Source organism: Neoarius graeffei, chromosome 5 (genome assembly GCF_027579695.1).
Source record: "Neoarius graeffei isolate fNeoGra1 chromosome 5, fNeoGra1.pri, whole genome shotgun sequence".
In the NCBI taxonomy this organism is placed as follows: domain Eukaryota; kingdom Metazoa; phylum Chordata; class Actinopteri; order Siluriformes; family Ariidae; genus Neoarius; species Neoarius graeffei.
Window position 1 is genome coordinate 63,514,932 of NC_083573.1, and position 25,187 is coordinate 63,540,118.

The 25,187-nt window shown below is 41.9% G+C and overlaps 1 protein-coding gene across 2 annotated transcripts in view; it reads left to right on the plus strand.

Annotated features, from left to right (window-relative positions):
- The window catches only part of ptprub (protein tyrosine phosphatase receptor type Ub), a 487,258-nt gene that overhangs the window by 456,469 nt on the left and 5,602 nt on the right, over positions 1–25,187 (plus strand). For both annotated transcript variants that reach the window (XM_060922216.1, XM_060922217.1), the window contains exons 23-28: positions 12,322–12,476; positions 12,660–12,795; positions 13,311–13,460; positions 17,731–18,045; positions 19,820–19,945; positions 24,379–24,536. In XM_060922216.1, coding sequence (XP_060778199.1) covers positions 12,322–12,476; positions 12,660–12,795; positions 13,311–13,460; positions 17,731–18,045; positions 19,820–19,945; positions 24,379–24,536 — 1,040 coding nt within the window. The remainder of the gene's footprint in view (positions 1–12,321; positions 12,477–12,659; positions 12,796–13,310; positions 13,461–17,730; positions 18,046–19,819; positions 19,946–24,378; positions 24,537–25,187) is intronic.

The following is a 25,187-nucleotide window of genomic DNA, read 5'->3' on the forward strand; positions in this document are numbered from 1 at the left end:
TAAAAGTGGCCCCCCACACAGTGCAGCTTTTACCTCAGGGAAGGCCTGTTGGCATTGCTCCGTCCACTGGACCAGATCTGGAGCCCCCTTTTTAGTGAGGTCAGTTAGCGGGCTGGTGACGTCTGAATAGTTAGGTAGAAACCTACGATAATAGCCAGCCAGCCCCAAGAACTGACTCACCTCCTTTTTGGTCTTGGGCCTCGGGCAGGCTGCAATCGCTGCAGTCTTGTTAATTTGGGGACGCACCTGCCCATGACCCAAGTGGAACCCCAGATACCATACTTCCACCTACCCAATCGCACACTTTTTCGGGTTAGCTGTGAGGCCCGCCCGCCTCAGCAACTTTAGAATGGCCCTCAGGTGTTCCAAGTGCCGTGGCCAATCATGACTGTAGATTATTATGTCATCTAGATAGGCGGCCACGTTGGCAGCATGAGGGTGGAGGGCCCTGTCCATAAGCCACTGGAACGTAGCGGGTGCCCCAAACAACCCAAAATGGAGCGTGACAAATTGGTGTAAACCAAATGGTGTGGAAAAGGCCGTTTTCTCTCGGGATAGAGGAGTCAAGGGGATCTGCCAATATCCCTTTGTTAGATCCAGTGTCGAATAAAAGCGAGCAGCACCTAACCGATCAAGCAACTCATCAATGCGAGGCATGGGGTACGCATCAAATTTAGACACCGTGTTGACCTTTCTATAGTCCACACAGAACTGGACCGACCCATCGGTCTTGGGAACCAGGACCACTGGGCTGCTCCAGTCACTCTGGGACTCCTTGATTATGCCCATTTCAAGCATGGCCTTGAGTTCATCCCAAACCACCTCTTTCTTGTGTTCAGGCAAGCGATAAGGGCAGCTATGCACTACCACCAGTACGTTCTTGACCTGCGCGCAAAACTCCACATCCTCACACACCTAACCCAGGAGAATTTGTGGCAGGCACAAGAACGTCAAAGCCGGCTGTATGACAGGGGCACGCACCTTAGAGAGTTCATGCCAGGAGACAAAGTACTCGTATTATTGCCCACGTCGAGTTCTAAATTAGTCACTAAGTGGCAAGGGCCCTTCGAGGTCACACGGCAAGTCGGGAACGTTTCGATGTGGTGTTCTATGAAGTGGGTATGACCCGGAAGGAGTGAGAACACGTCGGAAAATTCCTTCTGCAACTTGGCTACCTCCGTGAGTTGGGTCAGTGAGAGGTGGTCTCCACAAGGGACTGGAGTGGTCCAAGATGTTATATTTTTTTACCTCCGGCCCCAGCTCCGCCTTCTCTGGGACTACCAATGCCACGGGGACCCCCTCATTCCAGCATTTTAAAAGGTTGAGGTGGTAGAATTGCAGTGCCCCACCCCTATCCGTTCGCTTCACCTCATAGTCGACGTCCCCGACTTGCCGTGTGACCTCGAAGGGCCCTTGCCACTTAGTGACTAATTTAGAACTCGACGTGGGCAATAATACGAGTACTTTGTCTCCTGGCATGAACTCTCTAAGGTGCGTGCCCCTGTCATACAGCCGGCTTTGACGTTCTTGTGCCTGCCACAAATTCTCCTGGGTTAGGTGTGTGAGGATGTGGAGTTTTGCGCGCAGGTCAAGAACGTACTGGATTTCATTTTTACTCTGTGAAGGTCTCTCCTCCCAATTTTCCCGCAGCACATCCAGAATGCCATGCGGCTTACGCCCATATAATAATTCAAAGGGAGAAAACCCTGTGGAGACTTCCGGGACCTCTTGTACTGCGAATAACAGGGGTTCGAGCCACTTATCCCAATTACGCACATCTTCACTAACGAATTTCCGGATTATGTTTTTGAGTGTCTGGTTAAATCGCTCTACTAATCCATCTGTTTGTGGGTGATAGACACTGGTGCAGATAGACTTAATCCCCAGTAACCCATACAGCTCGCGCAGTGTGCGTGACATAAACGAGGTGCCTTGGTCTGTCAGGATTTCTTTCAGAATCCCGACCCGGGAGATAAAGCGGAAGAGCGCTTCTGCAATACTGCGTGCTGAGATATTGCAGAGAGGCACTGCTTCTGGATATTGCGTTGCATAGTCCACTAGAACTAAAATAAAGCGATATCCTCGTGCTGACCGATCTAATAGCCGGACGAGATCCATTCCAATTCGCTCAAACGGGGTCTCGATTAGAAGAAGAGGGCGCAACGGCGCTTTTGGAGTGGCTGCAGGATTTACTAATTGGCATTCACAGCACACCGCACACCACCGATGGACATCCCTGCAAATCTCTGGCCAATAGAACCGGGCCATTATTCGGGTAGTGTTTTGTCTTGCCCCAAGTGTTCAGCCATGGGATTAAAGTGAGTCGCATGGAACACGAGTTCCCTATGGCTTTTTGGGATTAACAACTGGGTTACTCGTTCCTTAGTTTGAGTGTCCTGCGTCACTCGGTACAATCTATCTTTAATAATGGCAAAATAGGGGAAGGTTGGTGCCACGCTTGGCTGAAGAGTTTGACCATTGATTACTCTCACTTGGTCAAACGCATGCTGCAGAGTCTCATCTCGCAACTGCTCTAATGGGAAATCCTCAAGGGAATCCCCGAGAGAGGGAGGAGGAGCAGGCTGCTCCTCACTCTGACGCGGTGTTGACATAGACGGCTCTGTGACAGCATCTCCAGCCAATGCCACACCGGGATCTTCCCATGACCTACAGTACTAGGGCAGGACCCACTACGTGTTAAATACTCCATTAGTTCTTTAAATCCCGGCCAATCGGTACCCAAAATCAACAAGTGGGTAAGACGAGGACTAACCGCCGCCTTTATTCTATGCGTTTGGCCCTGGAATAGAATATGGACAGACACTAGAGGGTAATGGTGAACATCCCCGTGCACACACAACACCTTCACTGCTTGTGCTCCCCCAATGCCTCACCTTGCACCAGGCATTGGTGAATTGGGGTCTGATTACGACCGGAATCCACCAAAGCGTGATATGTATCCCCTTGAATACTCACCAGTATGCAATACATTCCAGCCCGATCGGGGGTGGTTTCTGGCGCATCGGGGATCCGGATGACAGCACCCACCTCCCTTGTGGAGCTCTGACTCTGGAGATGCTCCGATTCCCTGCCGTGCCAGCACACCGGCCCAGGCTTTCCCTCTGCACTGGTGTTATGGGTGTCACTCACCTGAGGGGGAGACAACACAGACACAGAAGAGGGAGATGGGAGGACACCACGGGTGCGACGGGCCGGCTGGGGAGGAGCCAGCCACCACCTTCGTGGCAGGGGAACGGGGTGGAGAGGGGGACAAGAGACAGGAGAGAGAGAGGGAAAAGAGAAGCGAGGGGAGACGCCTCATCTGCCTGCCATCGGAGCCGCCTCCAGATGGTCCTCCGCCAGCTCGATGGCTCGTTCCAGCGACCCCGGGCGGTGACACTGGACCCATTCCGCCGTTCCTTCCGGAAGTTGAGAGATAAACTGCTCCAGTGCCACCAAATCGATGATCTCATCGGCATCACGGTCTTCCGCCCTCAGTCACCGCCAGCAGGCGTCCCAGAGTTGCTGGCTGAATGCAAACGGCTGGCTGACCTCCTCCAGTGCCAGCGTCTGGAAGCGCTGACGATGTTGCTCCGGGGAGCGGCTGAGCCGCTGCAGAATGGCTTTCTTTAGGTCAGCATAGACCAGTCGGCTGTCAGCAGGGAGCTGCAAGCTGCGCCTCGCCAGTCAGGAACGGGAGGAGGCGCGCCGTGCGCTGCTCCTGCGGCCACCCCCATGCCCTGGCTGCTTGCTCAAAAAGAGCGAGGAATGCTTCCAGATTGTCCTGCAGTCCCATCTTCGTGACGGTGGCGGCAGCGGTGGCCGACGGCCCTGCTGACATGAGCAGGTGCTGGAACGCCTGGTGATCTTCCTGCTGGGCCAGCATCAAGGATTCAAAGCGCTGCTGCTGCTCCTTCTGGAGGGTGATCAGCGCTTGATGCTGGTTCTGCTGGGCAGTAGCGAGGGCAAGGATGAGCTCTTCGAATGGGGAGGACTCCATGGGGTGGTTCCCTTCTGTGCTCCCAGGCTTCAGCACCACTGTAGTAATCCCTGATGTGGGTGGAGCACAGAAGCACGGCAGGCGAGAGTTGGGGTTCACACAGACACTTTATTTTACTTATTTTCATTAGCTTTTCAGCTTCTCTCACTCACACAGTCACACATGCAACACACACGTGTTCTGGTCGGGGGCGACTCTTCTCTGCTCTGCCCCTCCTTTTATACTCCATCCCTGCAACAAACAAACACACACACACACACACACACACACACATTAATTGACACCAGGTGTAATGACTTAGCCACTTACCTTCCCCGACCCCACCCTCCATTCACAGACTGTTGCTTGGCCATGCCCCCGCTGCCACAATCATGGTCATCAAACCATTTGGTAGTAGTTTTGGCACTGTGGGCAGGTGCTAAGTCCTGCTGGAAAAGGAAATCAGCATCTCCATAAAGCTTGTCAGCAGATGAAAGCATGAAGAAGAAGAAGCCTTTATTTGCCACATGCACACTCGAGCACAGTGAAATTTGTCCTCCGCATTTAATCCATCTGAAGCAGTGAACACTCACGCGCACACACGCACTCACACACACACCAAAAGCAGTGAGCAGATATGCTACAGTGCCTGGGGAGCAGTTGGGGGTTAGAAGTGCTCTAAAATATCCTGGTAGATGGCTGCATTGGCTTTGGACTTGATAAAACACAGTGAACCAACACCAGTAGATGGCATGGCACCCCAAATCATCACAGACTGCCGAATCTTCACACTGGACTTCAAACACTTTGGATTCTGTGCCTCTCCACACTTCCTCCAGACTCTAGGACCTTGATTTCCAAATGAAATGCAACATTTACTTTCATCTGAAAAGAGAATTTTGGACCACTGAGCAACAGTCCAGTTCTTTCTCTCCTTTGCCCAGGTAAGCTGCTTTTGACATCGTCTCTGGTTCAGGAGTGACTTGATATTAGGAATACAACAGTTGTAGCCCCTTTCCTGAAGATGTCTGTGCATGGTGGCTTTTGATGCACTGACACCACCCGCAGTCCACTCCTTGTGAAGCTCTTCCAAGTTCTTAAATCGACTTTTCTTCACAGTCCTCTCAAGGCTGCAGTCATCCCTGTTGCTTGTGCACCTTTTTCAGCCAGCCTTTTCAGCAATGACCTTCTGTGGCTTACCTTCCTTTGTTGAGGACATTAATGATCATCTTGTGGACAACTGTCAGGTCAAGCAGTCTTCCCCATGATTGTGGTTGTGTGTATTGAACTAGACTGAGAGATATATGGTTTTACTCAAACTCAAAATTAAGTATTCTAATAATTTGATATACTGGATTTCTTATTTTTATGAGCTATAAATCATAATCATCATAATTAAAACAAAAAAAAGCCTCTAAATATTTAATGTTACATGTAATGAATATTGAAGATATGAAAGTTTACCTTTTTGAATCAAATTACAAAAATAGACTTTTTCCACAATATTATACATTTTTGAATGCACTAGTAACCTTCTGATGACAATTCTTTAAGACTTTTATCAGGAAACACTGGCTAAAACTCTGCTGAAGGTATTTAGAATCCACTAACATTGAATTAAGCTGAATAAATTGAGCAACTTATAAGTATATAGCCAGGGCCGTCGCAGGGGGGGTGCGAGGCCCTGTGCGAACTTGAAATGCGAGGCCCTAATCTTTGACATGGATGCGTAATTGCGCATGAATAACAGTCGCACGGATGCAACTATTCTAGTTCTATTGCACGCATAATCTCGCTGCAATACATTTTATCAAGTAGAATAATACAGCATAATCATGCACATAGTCTCAGCTATGACTTTTTGCTATTTATTTCAAAGGAAAAAAAATCAACTGTGCAATGAGTGGCTACAGTACATCAAGTCAGTTCAGTCACTTTATTTTTGGCATCTTGACATTTTAAACAAGCAGATTAGGACACTTTTCATTCATTATATACATTTATTAATCACAACTATACACAACTCATTTTACTTATTATTTAACTTATTTACAACACTAACCGGAACAGATGAGATGGACTCACCATGCGTAAACTGCGCAGAAACTAATCACTTCAGAGTCACTTTCCTTGCCTTCTTGGCCGCAAACTCAGCAATAAGATCTTTATAATCCAGTTTGGATGCAATGTCCTTTTCAATGGATAGCAGGGCAAGCCCGCACAGTCTCTCCTGTGACATGGAGGTGCGCAAATAGTTTTTAATTAATTTTAACTTTGAAAAGCTTCGCTCGCCCGATGCCACCGTTACTGGAAAAGTCAATAGGATCCTGAGCGCAATCTCACAGTTAGGGAAAGTTCCTTCAATCCCTTTGAGGTAACGAAGTGTTTTTATTGCTGTAGTTGTTCCCTTTGGGATTATCTCTCGTAGTATCCTCAACTCCTGGAAGAGGTCCTGTGCATTTACATCCTGAGATTCGGACGTGCTCAGAGCATCACTCAGTCTTGTGCACTGTCTGCAGATCAGTCTCCTCCATTTCACGCAGTTTGGTCAGATCAAAAAGAAATCCAAACATGTTGCCAAACTCCTGCATTTGTTTAAAGCGGGTATGAAGAGCAGTGAGGGCCTGGTCCACTATCACATTAAAATAGTCCGCTCGGCTCTGCCACAGTGCCCGCTTGGCTCTGCCACAGTGTTGGTGTGTGTGATGGAGATGCTAGTTGCTGCCACAGCATCACTGGCAGTACTGATAAATTTATCCAGCGATCCCCGCAGTAACTTGTGAAATTCCTCCTTCTTTTTAAATTTTTTCCTCTTCTCAGCACCCGATTCGTGCTTGCGAAATCGGTCGCGTTCTCTTGCCGTCGACATGTTTACTTTCCCCCGCTTTAACTTTCCTCCTCTCCCGTCTTCAGTGAGGACGCATTACGTAATGACAATGAAAAACTCGCTTTGTTTGGATTTGTTTTTTATTTGTTTGTTTGTTTGTTTGTTTGTTTGTTTTTATGTGACATCTCATTGATACAAAATCATACATAACTAATGTATTTATTTAAAATAATAATAATAATAATAATAATAAAAAAAAAAACACAGCAAGATTTAAGGCGCGAGGCCCCCTAGTGGCGCGAGGCCCTGTGCAGTTGCACAGTTCGCACAGCCTATGGGACGGCTCTGTATATAGCAGGGTTCTAACTAGACCAAAATATCAGCGTCGTGGCACCAATCACAATGGCTGGGGGTTCGGGGGCCTAAGGTAGCCCCTGAAAGCTCATGGGTTCTATATGCTTGTAGATGCATTCTAGTGCATTTCCTGGCACTTGCAGGCCTCCCTGAAAGTCACTCTTTTTTGGTAATATTAATGAGATTATTTTTTGCCAAAAGTTGCTGTGATTGTTTTTGATTGAAGACTTATTATAATTAATATTCAATTATATTAGTAACATTTATGGAATAAGAATGGAATAAGAATAAAACCAGTTGATGTTCACCAAGTGTCAGCTTTATTTTCAGCTTCAGCCATTCAGTTACAATACGTGACTCTCCAGATCTAAATCATATCATACCTTCCACTACTGACTGTTACTCTGACAGTTTCAATGCACCATGTTGCGTCATAAAAAAATTGCCGGGGACCGTCACGTATTACGTGCATAACACATAAGCGCCTCTTAACACAGATGGCACTTTACTGCGAACACAGCATAAGGAAAGAGTTAAACCGGACTAGCATGATCAGTGACAATCTCCACACGGAACTACTCGGGCAGCTATGCACTGGGCGCTTACGTGGACAGGGAGTGGAGTATGTCCGAATGTTGAACATTTGCATGGTGGCACGCTGTCACCACCGCATGGGGATAACAAGAGAAAATTAAACAAAAGACTACATTTTCAAGGTTGACAAGTCTTTTTATTAGTATAGCGGCAACTTTTGCAGGAGTGTTGCCAATATTGTGGGTGTAGCGGTAAGGAAATGTTGTGTAACGGCCCAATATGCTGAAAAGGTCTAGTTAGAATCCTGATATAGAATTATACAGAACTGATAGTACAGGAATTAAATAAGACAGATTTATGTATATCATCATGTAAAATAGTTTTATCATTCCTGCTTTTACTTATACAGTTTATTACCATCTTTACCTTTTTCATTTGGGGCTTTTTTTTCTCCAGAGGGCAAGCCTTTATTAAAATATCACTGTACACAGTGGAATCCAACCAGGTCTTCTTTATCACAAAGCCAGAATTACTGCTGTATTATGGCAAATCAGTTACATTGGCTTGCAAGTTTTAAAGTTTATTGCAGAGTGATAGCAAATAGCTTAAAATCACAGCAGGCAGTGGAATGTATTTTATCCTTTTTCATTTTAAATGATAAGGCTTTTCTAGCATTTCCTCTTGGGTCCTTCCTAGAGATTTGCCTGCCCATGTGAAAAGACTGCCATGGCTTTAAGTTCAGTATGAACTAGTTATATTTTCCCTTGACAAAACTAATAATCCCAAAGGACAGGCTAATCTCATCATTAAATACATCCTTATAAAATAAATTCAGGCACATTTCTGTGCAATAATGTTGTCCCTTTTTTAATTTTTTTTAAAGAATAACAGTGTTTTCAGTGTATAGTGAATGTCTAAAAAGGCACACATATTCGAAAAAAAAAAGGAAAAGAAAAAAATAGACTTTGGACACGACAAACACTAAATTCCCAATGATTGTCATTTTTAAACAAGCTTTGTTTTAGAATTTGCCATGTGTTATAGAAGGCAACACTGTATTTGGGTGTTTTTTGGTTTTTAAATGTCAATGTTGAATTTTCTGTTATATTTTATAGGATTTGTATTATTGATCTAGAGTCAGCTCTTGAATTATGGGTACCCTTCCAGAAAATGAGCAAAATCAATATATAAAATGAATAATGCATTCAATGAGTAATATTTTAAACTTAACTGTACAGAAGAACACTGGCTGTGGGATGTTGGACCACTTTCCCTTACAGATATCAATGCTCCTCTTTGATTCAGAGCACAGAATTTCACTGGGGTTTAAATGCAGAGACTGGGATGAGAATTGCAGAAAATTGATGTTGTGTTTGTAAAGCCATTTATTTCTGTGCTGAAATATCCATCGAAGTCCAAGTACAAATCTGGCAGAGTTAACAGATTTTTGGCAGAAATACTCTGGTACATTGCATAATTCTTAATGCCACCAGATTTCATAAAAGCCCCTGGACCCAGATTGGTCGGTGATCCACCAACATATTTTATGACAGATTTCAGCAAAAGTGTTAATTTGGTCCTATGTGGCTACAAGCATTTTTCTTAACGTTATTTTTGAAGTTGCAAATGTATAGTATTCAGTCCATTGCCATGAAACCCCTAAGCTAGTCCTGGTGCCATCAGTTGCCACTTGTGTACAAATAAAGTTTCACATGATGTATAAATACAACTGTTCCTGAAAGACATCAGCTATTTTTAGAGAACAACCAGCATTATGAAGACGAAGGAGCTAACAAAACAAGTCTGGAAGTTCTGGAAATGTATCAGTCATTGTTTGGTTATAAAATAATGTCCCAAATTCAGAGGGATTTGATCTTTGATGACCAGGTAAGGAGTAAAAACATTAGTCAGAAGAGCAACCAAAAGGTATTGTATGTATTTGTAAGATATGTGTTTTTATATTTACTATGTGCAGATCAACAACGATGTTTTTTTTTTTTTTTTGTCTAAAAAACTTGTTCATTTTCCCCATGGTGATGGGGAATAAGTTTGTCTGTCTACCTATCTCCATTTTTATTAACAGATGGTCCATGATCCTAGCCCACATTAAACACATTAAAGTCTATACACACACACACACACACACACACACACACACACACACACACACACACACACACCCTCTCTCTCTCTCTCTCTCTCTCTCTCTCTCTCTGTACCCGTAGCTAAGACAGAACTGAGTGCTGGATAGAAGTGAATATGGAGGAATTAACTGGGTTTAGCAAATCTGACTCTCTCCCTTCCTTATGCTGCTGTGTGTAGGTGCAGAGCTTACAGAGGACTTTGGTGTGTGCTTTAGGAGCACACACTGGTTCTGTCTGTCAATCAAAGTGACTGCGAGTTGTGCATGTGACAGCAGCATAAAGAGGGCATTAATGTGCCACTGTCACACAGCACTTCTCTTGACTCAATATGGCTGGGATTGGGTATTGCTGTTGAGAGTAATGACATACTGGCCACACCCACAAATATGCTTATAAACTAATCTCTAAGCCATAATTTTCCACATTGCTTATGTATAATGAATCAGACTTAAAGCAGAGATAGAAAACTGTGCTCTGTGAGGAGATCTTAGAGTTTATCAGTGGAACAAATTCTTTAATTTGTATATATTACATTTTGTAAACAAGATTCTAATGACAAAAAGTAGTCAACACACACTCCAAATAGTGCAGTGTAGAATATAATCTGCTTTACATTGCATTAGGTTATATAACTTGTATACCTATGCATATTCCAGTGAATAATGTAAATATTTGGTTCTCATTACAGATTAAAAATGGTGTGCTTTTTAGGGTAGCATGTCTCAGTAACCTTAAAATTAAACTTATATTTCTTTAGCAAAATTGATTTAGGACTATTAGTCAAACAATACGGGGCATTTCAAAAAATTTGATATTTCACAATCTACTAACTTTACCAATTCTTGTTCAGTTGACCTCAAATTTGAACAGCATGTGTGGAAACAGGTCAAAATTTTATGTTTAATGTTTTTTGTTTTCATCTTTTTAAGTATAGAAATGCTTATTTCTCATCTCATCTCATTATCTCTAGCTGCTTTATCCTGTTCTACAGGGTCGCAGGCAAGCTGGAGCCTATCCCAGCTGACTACAGGCGAAAGGCGGGGTACACCCTGGACAAGTCGCCAGGTCATCACAGGGCTGACACATAGACACAGACAACCATTCACACTCACATTCACACCTACGGTCAATTTAGAGTCACCAGTTAACCTAACCTGCATGTCTTTGGACTGTGGGGGAAACCGGAGCACCCGGAAGAAACCCACGCGGACACGGGGAGAACATGCAAACTCTGCACAGAAAGGCCCTCGCCGGCCACGGGGCTCGAACCTGGACCTTCTTGCTGTGAGGCGACAGCGCTAACCACTACACCACCGTGCCGCCCATGCTTATTTCTCATCTCATCTCATCTCATTATCTCTAGCCGCTTTATCCTTCTACAGGGTCGCAGGCAAGCTGGAGCCTATCCCAGCTGACTATGGGCGAAAGGCGGGGTACACCCTGGACAAGTCGCCAGGTCATCACAGGGCTGACACATAGACACAGACAACCATTCACACTCACATTCACACCTATGGTCAATTTAGAGTCACCAGTTAACCTAACCTGCATGTCTTTGGACTGTGGGGGAAACCGGAGCACCCGGAAGAAACCCACGCGGACACGGGGAGAACATGCAAACTCTGCACAGAAAGGCCCTCGCCGGCCACGGGGCTCGAACCTGGACCTTCTTGCTGTGAGGCGACAGCGCTAACCACTACACCACCGTGCCGCCCATGCTTATTTCTATACTTATAAAATATTTTTCCAGCTAAATCACTGGAAAAGAAAAGGCGTTTTGTGTGTTAGAGTACACTCGAGCACAGTTGAACAAGACTGTGCAGCGTGCATTTATGAGAGAATTCTCTAAAACTGCACCAACTGCAATGCAGATTTGGACATGGCACAAAAAGTTCAAAGAAGAAGGCTGTCTGTGTGTCTGTGTCTCAGGTGGCGGCGCACAGATTGAAAATTTGTGAAATCGTTCATGGAATCCACATACCTTTTGAACTTCTTATTAAAATGTTGAGGAATAAATCTTATATTGCTCTATCTTAAGCCTGTTCAGTTTCATTTGCCTAGACTATGCAGTTTTTGGGATATTTACATCTCAAATAATATCAAATTTTTTTAAACACCCTGTATACTGGCAATATACTACAGCAGTCATATTAGTCTTAAATTAGCATTAAATTGTCTTCCTTTCATGTCACATTTTGACAGTGAAGAAAAAACATCATCTACCTCTTCATATTGTCTATCTTCCAGTTTTTTCAGGCTTAAAGGAAAGCACTTGTCTTTCAAGGTAGTGTTGGGAAAAAAAAAAACATCTCAAACACATCTACTCAATAAACCTCTGGCCAACTCAGAGGTATAAACTACATGCAGGTCATTTTAATAATCTGAATGGGCTGCTCAGAAAACAAACATAACTACCTGTGTAGTTTGACTCTGTATATTGAGAAATGTCTGTAAAAATTGCCTTTGTGCTGTGTGTTTTTCAGAGGGGTTACTCAGCTAAGCACGAGGTGCAGCAGTTCCACTTTATGTCATGGCCAGAACATGGAGTTCCATACCATGCCACAGGCCTGCTGGCCTTCATCCGCCGAGTCAAAGCCTCTACACCAGCTGATGCTGGCCCTGTGGTAGTTCACTGCAGGTACACAGATACCTGTTTGTCACAACATGCTCAGCATCATACTTATGTTTAACATACAACATACAGTACTGTAGTGATCTTGATGTTAATGTGACAACACCATACAATCCAAATAGGGTGGACTGCAGATGTGAAAAGGTGTGTATTTAGTAATGCATTACCGTGTGCATGTATGTGTTGCAGTATGGGGGCTGGCAGGACGGGTTGCTACATCGTGCTGGATGTCATGTTAGACATGGCAGAGTGTGAGGGAGTGGTGGACATCTACAACTGTGTAAAAACTCTCTGTTCCCGCCGCATCAACATGATCCAGACAGAGGTCTCTCGCACACACACACACACACACACACACACACACACACACACACACACACACACACACACACACTGTAGAGAGACAAGGGCATGTTTTAAAGATTGCTAAGTTTACAATCTCAATGACAAACCTTCACTGTATCCTTCTGCTTTGTGCATGCATGTCTTTCTTTAGACCACCCTCTATTTACATATCCAAACTTTATGTAAGTCTGACATTCATTTGGTTGTTTATTACATTTATAATCATTTGTGAGACGCTTTCATTTTAAATCAACTCTGAAAGTATTTGTTTCTTTAGAGCAGTTTATCATTGTACACACTCAGTGCAGTTTGAAACTGGCTGCATGTAGCAAATGTTTCATTTAGATCAGGGCAAATTAGAAACAGTCTCTCCATCATTAACTTTAATCAGGTTATATATTGCATGTGGTTTTTTTTCTCTCTTTTCAGTTCTGCTCTCTACATTGTTGTGATGTGCACTTTTGTACTTTCTGTCTTTCATCTGCCCTGTTGCAGGAACAGTACATATTCATTCATGATGCCATCCTGGAAGCATGCCTGTGTGGAGAGACAGCTATACCAGTGAACGAGTTTGCACTCACATATAAAGAATTGTTAAGGGTCGATTCCCAGAACAACTCCTCACAGCTCCGTGAAGAGTTCCAGGTCAGTATTTTGCTTTATGTATCCTCAAAAGCATAGTGCCTTCAATTTAGGTTGTAGTTGCCCTTAGTGAGGCACCCAGGCTTCAAATAATAGTCTGATTTCATTCCATCTTTTAAGCTATAGTTGTAGAAACTAATTATATTAATATATTATATTAAGTATAGGTTATTTTAGACAGAACAATTTAACTGATAAAAAGCCATATCCTATGTATTGAGTGAATATACTGTAGTGATTATAAGGTCTTTTGGGATTCAGCCTAAAAATATGTAGCATGTTAAAGTTATGTTTATTCCATAAAATAGCAAGGTATAGTATTTGTGCTAATATTTGCTCTGTCTGTGTCAGGATTAAATGATAACCTAATTAATATTCGAATGCTTAACATACTTTAATGCAATTTTAAAGGGATTTGATATTTGTTAATGTGCACTATATTCAGATAGTAGTCTTTATGCTAATATTCAATGATCAAATACAGTCAAAGTGAGATTAATCAAACAAGTGCAAATCACTGCTCAGGGCTGCAACTACTGCATCTTTTGATAAATGTGAACTGAGCCTGATGTGGCAAGGACATGCACAAAATGATGGATTATTGTACACAACAACACCCAGTTATTATCTGAGGACAGCCCCAAAAAGGTGTCCTGAGAATTTAAATTTGTGTTTGTATTTTTACTGATACTTACTATTGCATACCACGTGTCAAGTAAGGCAGTCTTCAAACGAAAACTATAAGACTTATCTTTAACACTCAAAATGGTTAAAAAATAAATAAAAATAGCCATTGTCTTCTGCACCTTCTTTCATGTTGTAGTAATCTCCTCCAGCAGTGTTTTTTGCTAAATGGTTTTCTTATTCACTGACCCAGTGAGCTAGCATGAGGACATGTTTTTATAGAGACTTCAAAGCACTTCTGTGAGTCTGCTCTATATAACATCTGCTAAATGCTGTAAGCCTAATTGTAAATAAGAGTACCATATTTAGATTATTATTTGGCTGATGTAAGCTAGACATTTAATGAGAGAAGAATGATAGACAATGACTATTATTTCACTGTTTGGTGAAGGGTTTTCTCTTTTAAGTCTCCCCACTTCCCATGTTTTTGTTCACATACCATCTCAGGCAGTTTTTTTTTTTTTTTGTCACTGTTGGACTCAGTAGGGACATTTAATGTTAAAAGCACAATTTAAACAGAACTGAATGTTTGTACTTCAATGATAATGTAGCCTGCAACAAGTGCATATGTAAAGAGATAATAGGACAGCTATTTGGTTCTTTAGTAGTGCACGGTTTACATATTTATTTTTGCACCAGTGGGCTGTGTTTTTATTTGCATTGCAGTGTGGAATGGTAATCTCTCAGTGTCCAGGCTTTTGTAAAGTGTGGTTGATTTGATAAGAAATTATTATTCAGAGCTTTGAGAGAAGAACTCCTTTATAATGATTCATCAATATTCGTGAAAATTGTTCATGCACTTTGCAATCATATCTGAGCCTGAGCTCAAGCCTGCAGTCTGGGGATGGGTATTTGTATAACATTTATGCAAGGAGCAGAAATAAATTGAAGAACTCAACTAAGCATATGTTTGTGGAGCTCGTTTCTGTACTGCTTAATAATGCCTCATACATTGAGCTTATTCGTGACTTGCACAAAGACGCACACCAACACACACACACACAAAAAAATATATTATTATTATTCATCTCATCTCATTATCTCTAGCCGCTTTATCCTTCTACAGGGTCGCAGGCAAGCTGGAGCCTATCCCAGCTGACTATGGGCGAAAGGCGGGGTACACCCTGGACAAGTCGCCAGGTCATCACAGGGCTGACACATAGACACAGACAACCATTCACACTCACATTCACACCTACGGTCAATTTAGAGTCACCAGTTAACCTAACCTGCATGTCTTTGGACTGTGGGGGAAACCGGAGCACCCGGAGGAAACCCACGCGGACACGGGGAGAACATGCAAACTCCACACAGAAAGGCCCTCGCCGGCCCCGGGGCTCGAACCCAGGACCTTCTTGCTGTGAGGCGACAGCGCTAACCACTACACCACCGTGCCGCCCTATTATTATTATTATTATTATTATTTTATTTTTTCATAAGGGCAGCTCAAATCTGATTTTTGGAATATCTGGCTTTATTTTTTTCTGTATTTCCTGCTATCTGATGTTTTTCCAAATCAGTTTCAAGTCACATTTATGTGTGGTTTCAAATCTGATTTAAATTAGATTGGGGGGTATATTTAGGGTTTCCGAGGGCATAAAAATCAAATGTGAATACTTAAGATCCAATGTTCTAATTTTGATCATGCAGCTTTCTAATTTTTGTATTCACCACATTATCCAGATGCATGCTTGCACTGTTACCTTGACAACCAATGGATCCATGAGAGAATGTGACTGCAGTCCTAACAGACAAATCTATTTTGTTGACTTATAATTTGTAATAATTTGTAATTATGAGGACCATAAAAAATAAATTTAGATTATCCTTGCTGTCTGAACAAAACTTGTGAGGGTAAAGTCTACAAAGTCAGCTACTGAATTACAGAATTATTACTGAATTAAATCATTATAATTGTGTTCAGAATGGTGGACATTTCTGTATGTGAGTCTAAAATATCTGTGAAGCTGTACAGCACTGAGAAGAATACTGTGATAAAAATGATTGATAAAATGTTTCTGACAAACAGGCAAACAATTGATTTTGACACTGTTAATCTTTCTGATTTATTCTGGCTTTCAGTCTTATTAATGCCTGATATACTGGCAGTGACACTCCTTTAGTCTTTATGATGAGCAACAGACTGCATGGAAATTGTACATCTAGAATCAACCACAGACCTTTTATGAGCCTTATTGGGCATATAATAAAGATGTGACCCCACATAGCCGGCCAAAATACTGAGCATCCAATTACTGAATTGTCCCATTACTTATGGTTCCTCCTACAAAAACAGCAAGGAACATTTGCAGTGAAGTTTGTTTGTGTGAAAGTGTGCTCAAATGCCTTTGAAGAGAGAATAATTTAAGGCTTGGAGGTTGGTTAAGTATACTATCGATTGTGCAATAGATATTTCCCAGATTATTGTGCATGAACAAGTAAGAGTACTTGCCAAATCATTGTTAAGCTTTGACCAATTTTCACTTCAGGGAATAAAGCTGGTGCTTATATGCTTTCACTTCTTACAAAGCAGAAATCTACATTGACATTTAAGAATGCAAACACCATTACACCATTTTTTTTTTAATGCAACCCTAAAAAAAGAGTATTCCTCTCCATTCTCCCCATTTACTCCATATGAATTATAGTGCAGTTATCACAAAGTGCTTTCTGGCTCTAATAGAGTAAACAACCACAGGAACATGTTGGATAAGAAAGGGCCGACTGCTTTTTGATGGCAGGGTGTTGTACATGCTTTGATCTAGTAATGCTGTCTCTCTGGCACTCACACTGGCATCTTCTGCATCACTCTGAATCTGTGCACGTTTGGCTGTGCAGGTGGTAAATTTATTTCATTTCATAGGTTTTCTATTAATATTTCATAATCATTAGAGAGTAGAGTATTGCTTTCTCCACATCATCAGTAGGCAGGAATTTGCACACACTAGGTAAGTAGTGTTCCCATTTTAGGGATACTTTTTTCTGATGAAATGATAACATTCCTATTCATTATGTATGAAGCTGGCCTGATTTCCAGTTTTTGTTCAATAATTTCAGCTGTGCTGTTTACGAGTGAAGTGAAATGCTTTTTAGAGTCAAATCAGAAAGCTCCAGTTAGTCTGAGGCCCCATCTGCAGAGGCCAGATGCACAATGCAGCTTGTGTGAAGTGTAAATCAACCTAATCGCCCCAATGGCAATGAGCTGCTCTCATCCCCTCTGTATTGCTGTTTTTTCCATCAAGGTTGTGCTTTCTTTTTCATTTCTTTTCTTCCTCTGCCATCATTGTGTGTTAGTTCTTAGGCTGTGTTTCCCCATGTGCACATGTAGCCATCTTCCTTATTCCTCTCCATATTTTATTATCACTGCCATTTTTCTCATCCCTGTGTTCATTCCTCACCCAGACATATTAATAATTTATTTCTGATGCTCAGGCATCTAAATAAACCTTAGCTTGAATAATACAAATTCACAGACCTGTCAGTCAAAGATAAAATTAAGCCATGAACTAATAATGAAGTATATTCAGACACAATAAAATATACAGTACCTGTGCAGTTGATGTGAGTACTTGTGTGTCTCCCTCCACAGACGTTGAACTCTGTGACACCTCACCTTGATGTGGAGGAGTGCAGCATTGCACTGTTACCACGGAACCGTGAAAGGAATCGCAGCATGGATGTCTTGCCACCAGACCGTGCTTTGGCTTTCCTGGTTACCACAGAGGGCGAGAGTAACAACTACATCAATGCTGCTCTCACTGACAGCTTCCACAGGCCAGCAGCCTTCATAGTGACACCCCATCCCCTGCCTGGCACAACCACTGACTTCTGGAGGCTGGTGTTTGACTATGGATGCACTTCTATCGTCATGCTCAACCAACTCAACCAGTCAAACTCAGCCTGGGTGAGTTCCTTTAACATGGTAATACTGAGCAGGATGCAGCACCTTTAAGAAAGCAGGGGTGTTAGTCTTCATGCAAGGGAAGTATTGTATTTCTATTTCAAGTCATTGTGAATTCCAGCCCGTATGGAGTCACCCCTCCCTCTCACCTTCTCTATTTTTGAATTTTATTAAGCTTTAAATTAGCTATTTATAAATCACATATCTTTTAATGCTCTAATGTTTTGGATACTATATCTGATGAATACTATATTCAGCACTTTCAACTGATTTTTGTGGGAAAGGTGCCATATAAACAACAACAACAATATAATAATAATATTAATAATAATAATAATATGGTGGTGTAGTGGTTAGCGCTGTCGCCTCACAGCAAGAAGGTCCTGGGTTCGAGCCCCGGGGCCGGCGAGGGCCCTTCTGTGTGGAGTTTGCATGTTCTCCCCGTGTCCGCGTGGGTTTCCTCTGGGTGCTCCGGTTTCCCCCACAGTCCAAAGACATGCAGGTTAGGTTAACTGGTGACTCTAAATTGACCGTAGGTGTGAATGTGAGTGTGAATGATTGTCTGTGTCTATGTGTCAGCCCTGTGATGACCTGGCGACTTGTCCAGGGTGTACCCCGCCTTTCGCCCGTAGTCAGCTGGGATAGGCTCCAGCTTGCCTGCGACCCTGTAGAAGGATAAAGCGGCTTGAGATAATGAGATGAGATGAGAATAATAATATGTTGTTGTTGTTGTCAGTGCATCTTGGTTTCCCCCTTTCACAAGTCCTTTGGTGATCAACAACATCATGTTTATTTTGCTTTCTGTTATAGTTCTGTTTCTGCCCCTGTCCTCTCACTGCTTTGTTACCTAATTGTGTTCACCTGTTCTGTGTTAGTCCCTGATTAGCATGCTGGGTAAACCCTGTTGTGTCAGTGTATCGTCACAAAGTTTTATTGTGCTTTTGTATCACTAAGTCTGATAAAGTGTATGGGCTGATACATACTGAAGTACAAAGAAAATTGGTGGAGTTTTTAAGACCTTCTGTTGTCATCTGAATAAAATGCTATTAGGGGTTTTTCTCCTGCTACAGATGGAGTGTTGCTTTGTTTGCTCTAATTGCTTGAGTCTTAACATGCTCACTCACTCCATTGTCTTCTTGTCTTGGTGTGTGTTCTTACTGAGCCATTTGCTTTGTGTCATTCAGTCTCCCATTCACTTCATTTTACACTTGAGTGGATAAAGGCTTATAGCCTCTCTTTCTTTCTTCATCTCTTTTTTTTACTATATTTGTTCTTTTCTCTCTGTCCTATTTTGTTTGTACTTCCAAGTCACACTCTTTCTTCTTTTTCTTTGGCTAATTTTTGCCAGTGCTCAGTTCCTTACCCTCTGTATCATTCTTCCTTCATCCCTGTCTCTCTGCAGTCCTTTTGTATTAATAGCTGCTTCTTTGGTTGTCAGTGTCACAACTCGGTGTTCAGTCTCTGAAGACAGTAATCCATGTATTATCTCTCCTTCCACTCTGTCATCTCATTATGACCTGTCTACCCTACCTTTCTTTCCCTCTCTGTCTCATTCACTGTGTCTCATTAGACTGGAAGCCCTGAAGGCATTTGAATATGGTTTCAAGTGCTTAGTGTACTGTTTACTGTCCTGATGCTTCTGAAAGTTCTTCAGTGACTTTAATGTTTTGCTGTTTGCCTTTAAGAAACAATTTCTCTTTACAAATAGATTCCGGATGCTTGTCAAAGTTGTTTTTTGTAATGTCTTTTTTGGTCTTTTCTTTCCCTTTCTCTCTAGCCTTGTGTGCAGTATTGGCCTGAGCCTGGTCTTCAGCAGTATGGCCCCATGCAGGTCGAGTTTCTCTCCATGTCTACTGATGAAGATATCATTACGCGTCTGTTCCGGGTTACAAATGTCTCACGGGTGAGTCTCAACCTTTAGACACTCTACACACATGCTTATGCAAATGTCACCATTATGTAGCTTTTTTTTTTAAGCCTCCTTATAGTATTAAAAGGGGCTTATTAATGGTTCATTAAGAGACTGAAATTAAGACATTTTCCCTTATCAGAAGTTCTATTACATTTCTTTGCAATATAAAGAACTATGCAAACAAGATTTTAAAATTTCAGAGTGCTTGTTATAAGCTGTGGCACTGGCACAGCAGTAAGGTTTATTCAGATTGCTCTCCAAGTTGCTTTTTATTTTTTTAACACCAAAAGTAATAAGATAAAATGGTGGAGTAACCCTAATATGTTTGCTTCAGCCTGTGCATTCTTAAATTGATGTGCCACATGGGGATGGAGCTTGAGTGTATTTTTTTTTTTAGAATGTAATCAATCAAATATCATGTTATATAAAACATAATAGGACATAAGATCTCCAACCATTCCACTTAAGAAACTATTGATTGATGTTATACTAACTGCATGAAAAGTACCAATTCATTAGGCAATAATTAGACAGAACAGATACTGTATTAGTCTATGTTTACCTTAGGAATTGTTTCTGCAATGTCTATAAGTTCTAAATAAACATTATTCATGCCTAACACGAGCCACGCAGAAGCAAGCTGAGATTTTATAAGCTCACATGAAAATCCACTTAAGGTCAAACTTTTCAATTTGCCCCAGCTCATCACTGGGAAAGAAGCTATCATCTTCTGTTTTCCCAGGGGCACATCCATCCAACGGGAGTCTATTATATATTCTCTTTCTGCATTTCCTGCCTGAAGTGTTTGTAAGCCATACCATTTTATTCCAGTGGAGGTTATAATGTGAAAAATGAGAAAAAGGAAGTGCAAGGAATAAGAAAAAGAAAATGCAGTGGCTTTCATCACAGACAAAATAAATAGTGTGACATGGTGAACAAGCATGCATGTATGGTACGGATCTGTCAGGAAGATGTTTGTTGAAATGGATGGTGAGAAACTGTGTGTGTGTGTGTGTGTGTGGGGGGGGGGGGGGGGGGTTGGATAAAGGATAGGTCAGTCAGGAGTTGTCCATATTTGTCTGAACCTTTCTGACTAACTGAATGACAGGTGGCAGATTAGCAACACACCTTGTCATGTGATACAGTATCAACCTCCACACATCCCACACCAGTTTAGAGACAGACCACTACTCAGCCTCTGAAGGCCAGATGTTTGTGTCTGTTTTTCAGATGTAATTAGAACTATTTTACACAAAATGTTTGCTTGTGATCTACAAATCTGTTGTATAAGCCAGTTTATGTGAAATTCACTCAGAAACAATGCAGCGTGCTTCTTTTCCTCATACATATGCATTTGTGGGAGGATTGGACAGAAAGTAGGATGTCAGCACAAACAATGGGTGGAGAAATCGAGTGCATTTGATTTACATATTCTGGTCAATGTACTAAGTCTTGAGAAATTAGCACTAAACAATTTAGCCTATTTTAGCCTCTTCCCAAAGCTAGGTGGAAATGCTCTTAAATGCTGTGTACAGTGGTGCTTGAAAGTTTGTGAACCCTTTAGAATTTTCTATATTTCTGCATAAATATGACCTAAAACAACATCAGATTTTCACACAAGTCCTAAAAGTAGATAAAGAGAACCCAGTTAAACAAATGAGACAAAAATATTATACTTGGTCATTTATTTATTGAGGAAAATGATCCAATATTACATGTCTGTGAGTAGCAAAAGTATGTGAAACTTTGCTTTCAGTATCTGGTGTGACCCCCTTGTGCAGCAATAATTGCAACTAAACGTTTCCTGTAACTGTTGATCAGTCCTGCACACTGGCTTGGAGGAATTTTAGCCCATTCCTCCATACAGAACAGCTTCAACTCTGGGATGTTGGTGGGTTTCCTCACATGAACTGCTCGCTTCAGGTCCTTCCACAACATTTCGATTGGATGAAGGTCAGGACTTTGACTTGGCCATTCCAAAACATTAACTTTATTCTTCTTTAACCATTCTTTGGTAGAATGACTTGTGTGGTTAGGGTCGTTGTCTTGCTGCATGACCTGCCTTCTCTTGAGATTCAGTTCATGGACAGATGTCCTGACATTTTCCTTTAGAATTTGCTGGTATAATTCAGAATTCATTGTTCCATCAATGATGGCAAGCCATCCTAGCCCAGATGCAGCAAAACAGGCCCAAACCATGATACTACCACCACCATGTTTCACAGATGGGATAAGGTTCTTATGCTGGAATGCAGTGTTTTCCTTTCTCCAAACATAATGCTTCTCATTTAAACCAAAAAGTTCTATTTTGGTCTCATCCATCCACAAAACATTTTTCCAATAGCCTTCTGGCTTGTCCACATGATCTTTAGCAAACTGCAGGCGAGCAGCAATGTTCTTTTTGGAGAGCAGTGGATTTCTCCTTGCAACCCTGCCATGCACACCATTTGTTGTTCAGTGTTCTCCTGATGGTGGACTCATGAACATTAGCCAATGTGTGAGAGGCCTTCAGTTGCTTACAGTAGAAGTTACCCTGGGGTCCTTTGTGACCTCGCTGAGTAATCTTTGTTGGTCGACCACTCCTGGGGAGGGTAATAATGGTCTTGAATTTCTTCCATTTGTACACAATCTGTCTGACTGTGGATTGGTGGAGTCCAAACTCTGTAGAGATGGTTTTGTAACCTTTTCCAGCCTGATGAGCATCAATAATGCTTTTTCTGAGGTCCTCAGAAATCTCCTTTTTTTCCGTGCCATGATACACTTCCACAAACGTGTTGTGGTTTTGATAGACTTTGATAGATCCCTGTTCTTTAAATAAAACAGTGCCCACTCACACCTGCTTGTCATCCCATTGATTGAAAACACCTGACTCTAATTTCACCTTCAAATTAACTGCTAATCCTAGAGGTTCACATACTTTTGCCACTCACAGATATGTAATATTAGATCATTTTCCTCAATAAATAAATGACCAAGTATAATATTTTTGTCTCATTTGTTTAACTAGGTTCTCTTTATCTACTTTTAGGACTCGTATGAAAATCTGATGATGTTTTAGGTCTTATTTATGCAGAACTATCAAATTCTAAAGGGTTCACAAACTTTCAAGCACCACTGTATGCTCCTCAGAGCAGTAGGACTATGAGCATCACTGCCAAGTACATGTTTTGCCATTAATGCTTTTCAACCTGGATTGTTTTTTTCATTCTAGTAAACACAATTATGACAAAACATGTTGTAATACAGAACGATTTCAGTCAAACTATGTGTTATAATACTGCTTCTCCATTTGAAGTAATTGGGTAGATCTGGCAACCCTGTTCATAGCACATACATTATAAAATCAGATACCAAATTACTCACAGCTGACAAAGAAATTCTGCACACTCAACAGGATTTTTTGACATTGCTAATTTTCAAATGTTACAAACCCCACATTCTCCCACATAAAATGGAATACAGTCTTTCTTACACATTTTTGTAAAAAGTAAATTATTCTGTACATAGCCGTCATATACCCCATATGGTTCTGTCACAAGAGTCTTCACTTAATAATAACTTCATTTATTAACAGATTTTTTTTTCCTTCCCTAAACTTGCATTCCATTTAAGGTCAAGCTTTTTGATGATTCTGTGGTAGACCATTTCCACCCTTTTATTGTGGTTTTTAAACTACAATTTGTGCCACTCACAGAATGCACTTAGTAAATGATCCTAGGTGCAGTTTGTGTTATAAGCCACAGCCATAGAAAAATGAATGTTAATGTCACACATATTACAAATGCATTTTCGGACCACACTGAGTTACAGTCTTACTCTGTACCTCCTCACATATGTACATTTGAACATGAGTTACACCTTTAATGCACATGCTTTTGCATTTCCTTTTGCCTTTTTTTTTAAATGTACCTAAAATGAAGGTACATTCACCTGGTCACTAAGGATACAGACACACCCACAAGACACACAGTTTTTACACATATCTAATGTATACATGTGTGAAGCTAATAGGAACTTCCACTTTTGCAGTGTTTAGATGTATTACCTTTCTGTCTTGTTTAACATCCTCTCTTTTTTTACAAAATTGCTGAAACTGTTTTTCCATCAGCTCACTGAACATTAGTCACTGTGCCCATGTGAATGGGTTAGGTTTACTGTGGTAAGCTCTTGGGTGTTATGGATCAATATATAAATAGCACTCGTGTTTTGGGGCATAGGGCTGAGTAAATCAGAGCGTCTGTGTCTTTTGCCAGTACTGTTCTTCCCTATAGACTCATTCATCACAACTCAGACCCTGCTGACTCTGCATTCCTGAGACCTGAACATGGGGAGTCACTCTGGGCTCCTGCATATATACTCATAAACAGACCCACAAATGTATAAGGAATGATATATTACAGCCCATTTCTCTTGTCTATGGTCAGCTACAGGAGGGTCATCTGGTGGTGTGCCAGTTCCAGTTCCTGCGCTGGTCAGCGTATCGTGATGTTCCTGACTCCAAGAAGGCCTTCCTTAACCTGCTCGCTCATGTGCAGAAGTGGCAAAGAGAATGTGGTGATGGTCGCACTGTGGTCCACTGCCTGTGAGTAACACACATGCTCACACTGGATTTACTGTGAATACAGCTTCTGCTTTTCAATTGTAGTAGAAATAGTTCTTGAATAAATATCATCTACTAAAACACACACACACACACACACACACACACACACACACACACACACACACACACACACACACAGAGTTATGGTCATAAAACATTGAAGAAATAATTCATTACACACACACGCATGCAGTCGAGGTAATCATATATGCATACAAACAAATGTCCCTGGGGAGAAAGAGCTGTTTGCGCCTGCAGACATGTGCTGCTTTTCAGCCTCTGCCCAGAAAAGCCCATCACTCAGAGTTGTCACACAGCGTTATTCCCTGCTAGCAGGGGGAAAGAGATTATGGAGATGAAATCAATTACGTTATAATACAGAATACAGTAGCCTCCCTCAGCAGTGTATGCAGACCTGCCAAGACTCTGACTGCGATCGATTACACCACCATCACCTCATCTGTCTACAACTGCACCTCCACTCCCTTCCACTAGCCCTCTGAATGCTGTTTGTTCAGGACATTTGGACAGAAATGTAAGATAGCAAATGGAAAAAGGATATTGACAGACACTGATTTAAAGCATATCTCAGTGTATACCAGGCAAAAGTTTGGACACACCTTCAATGTT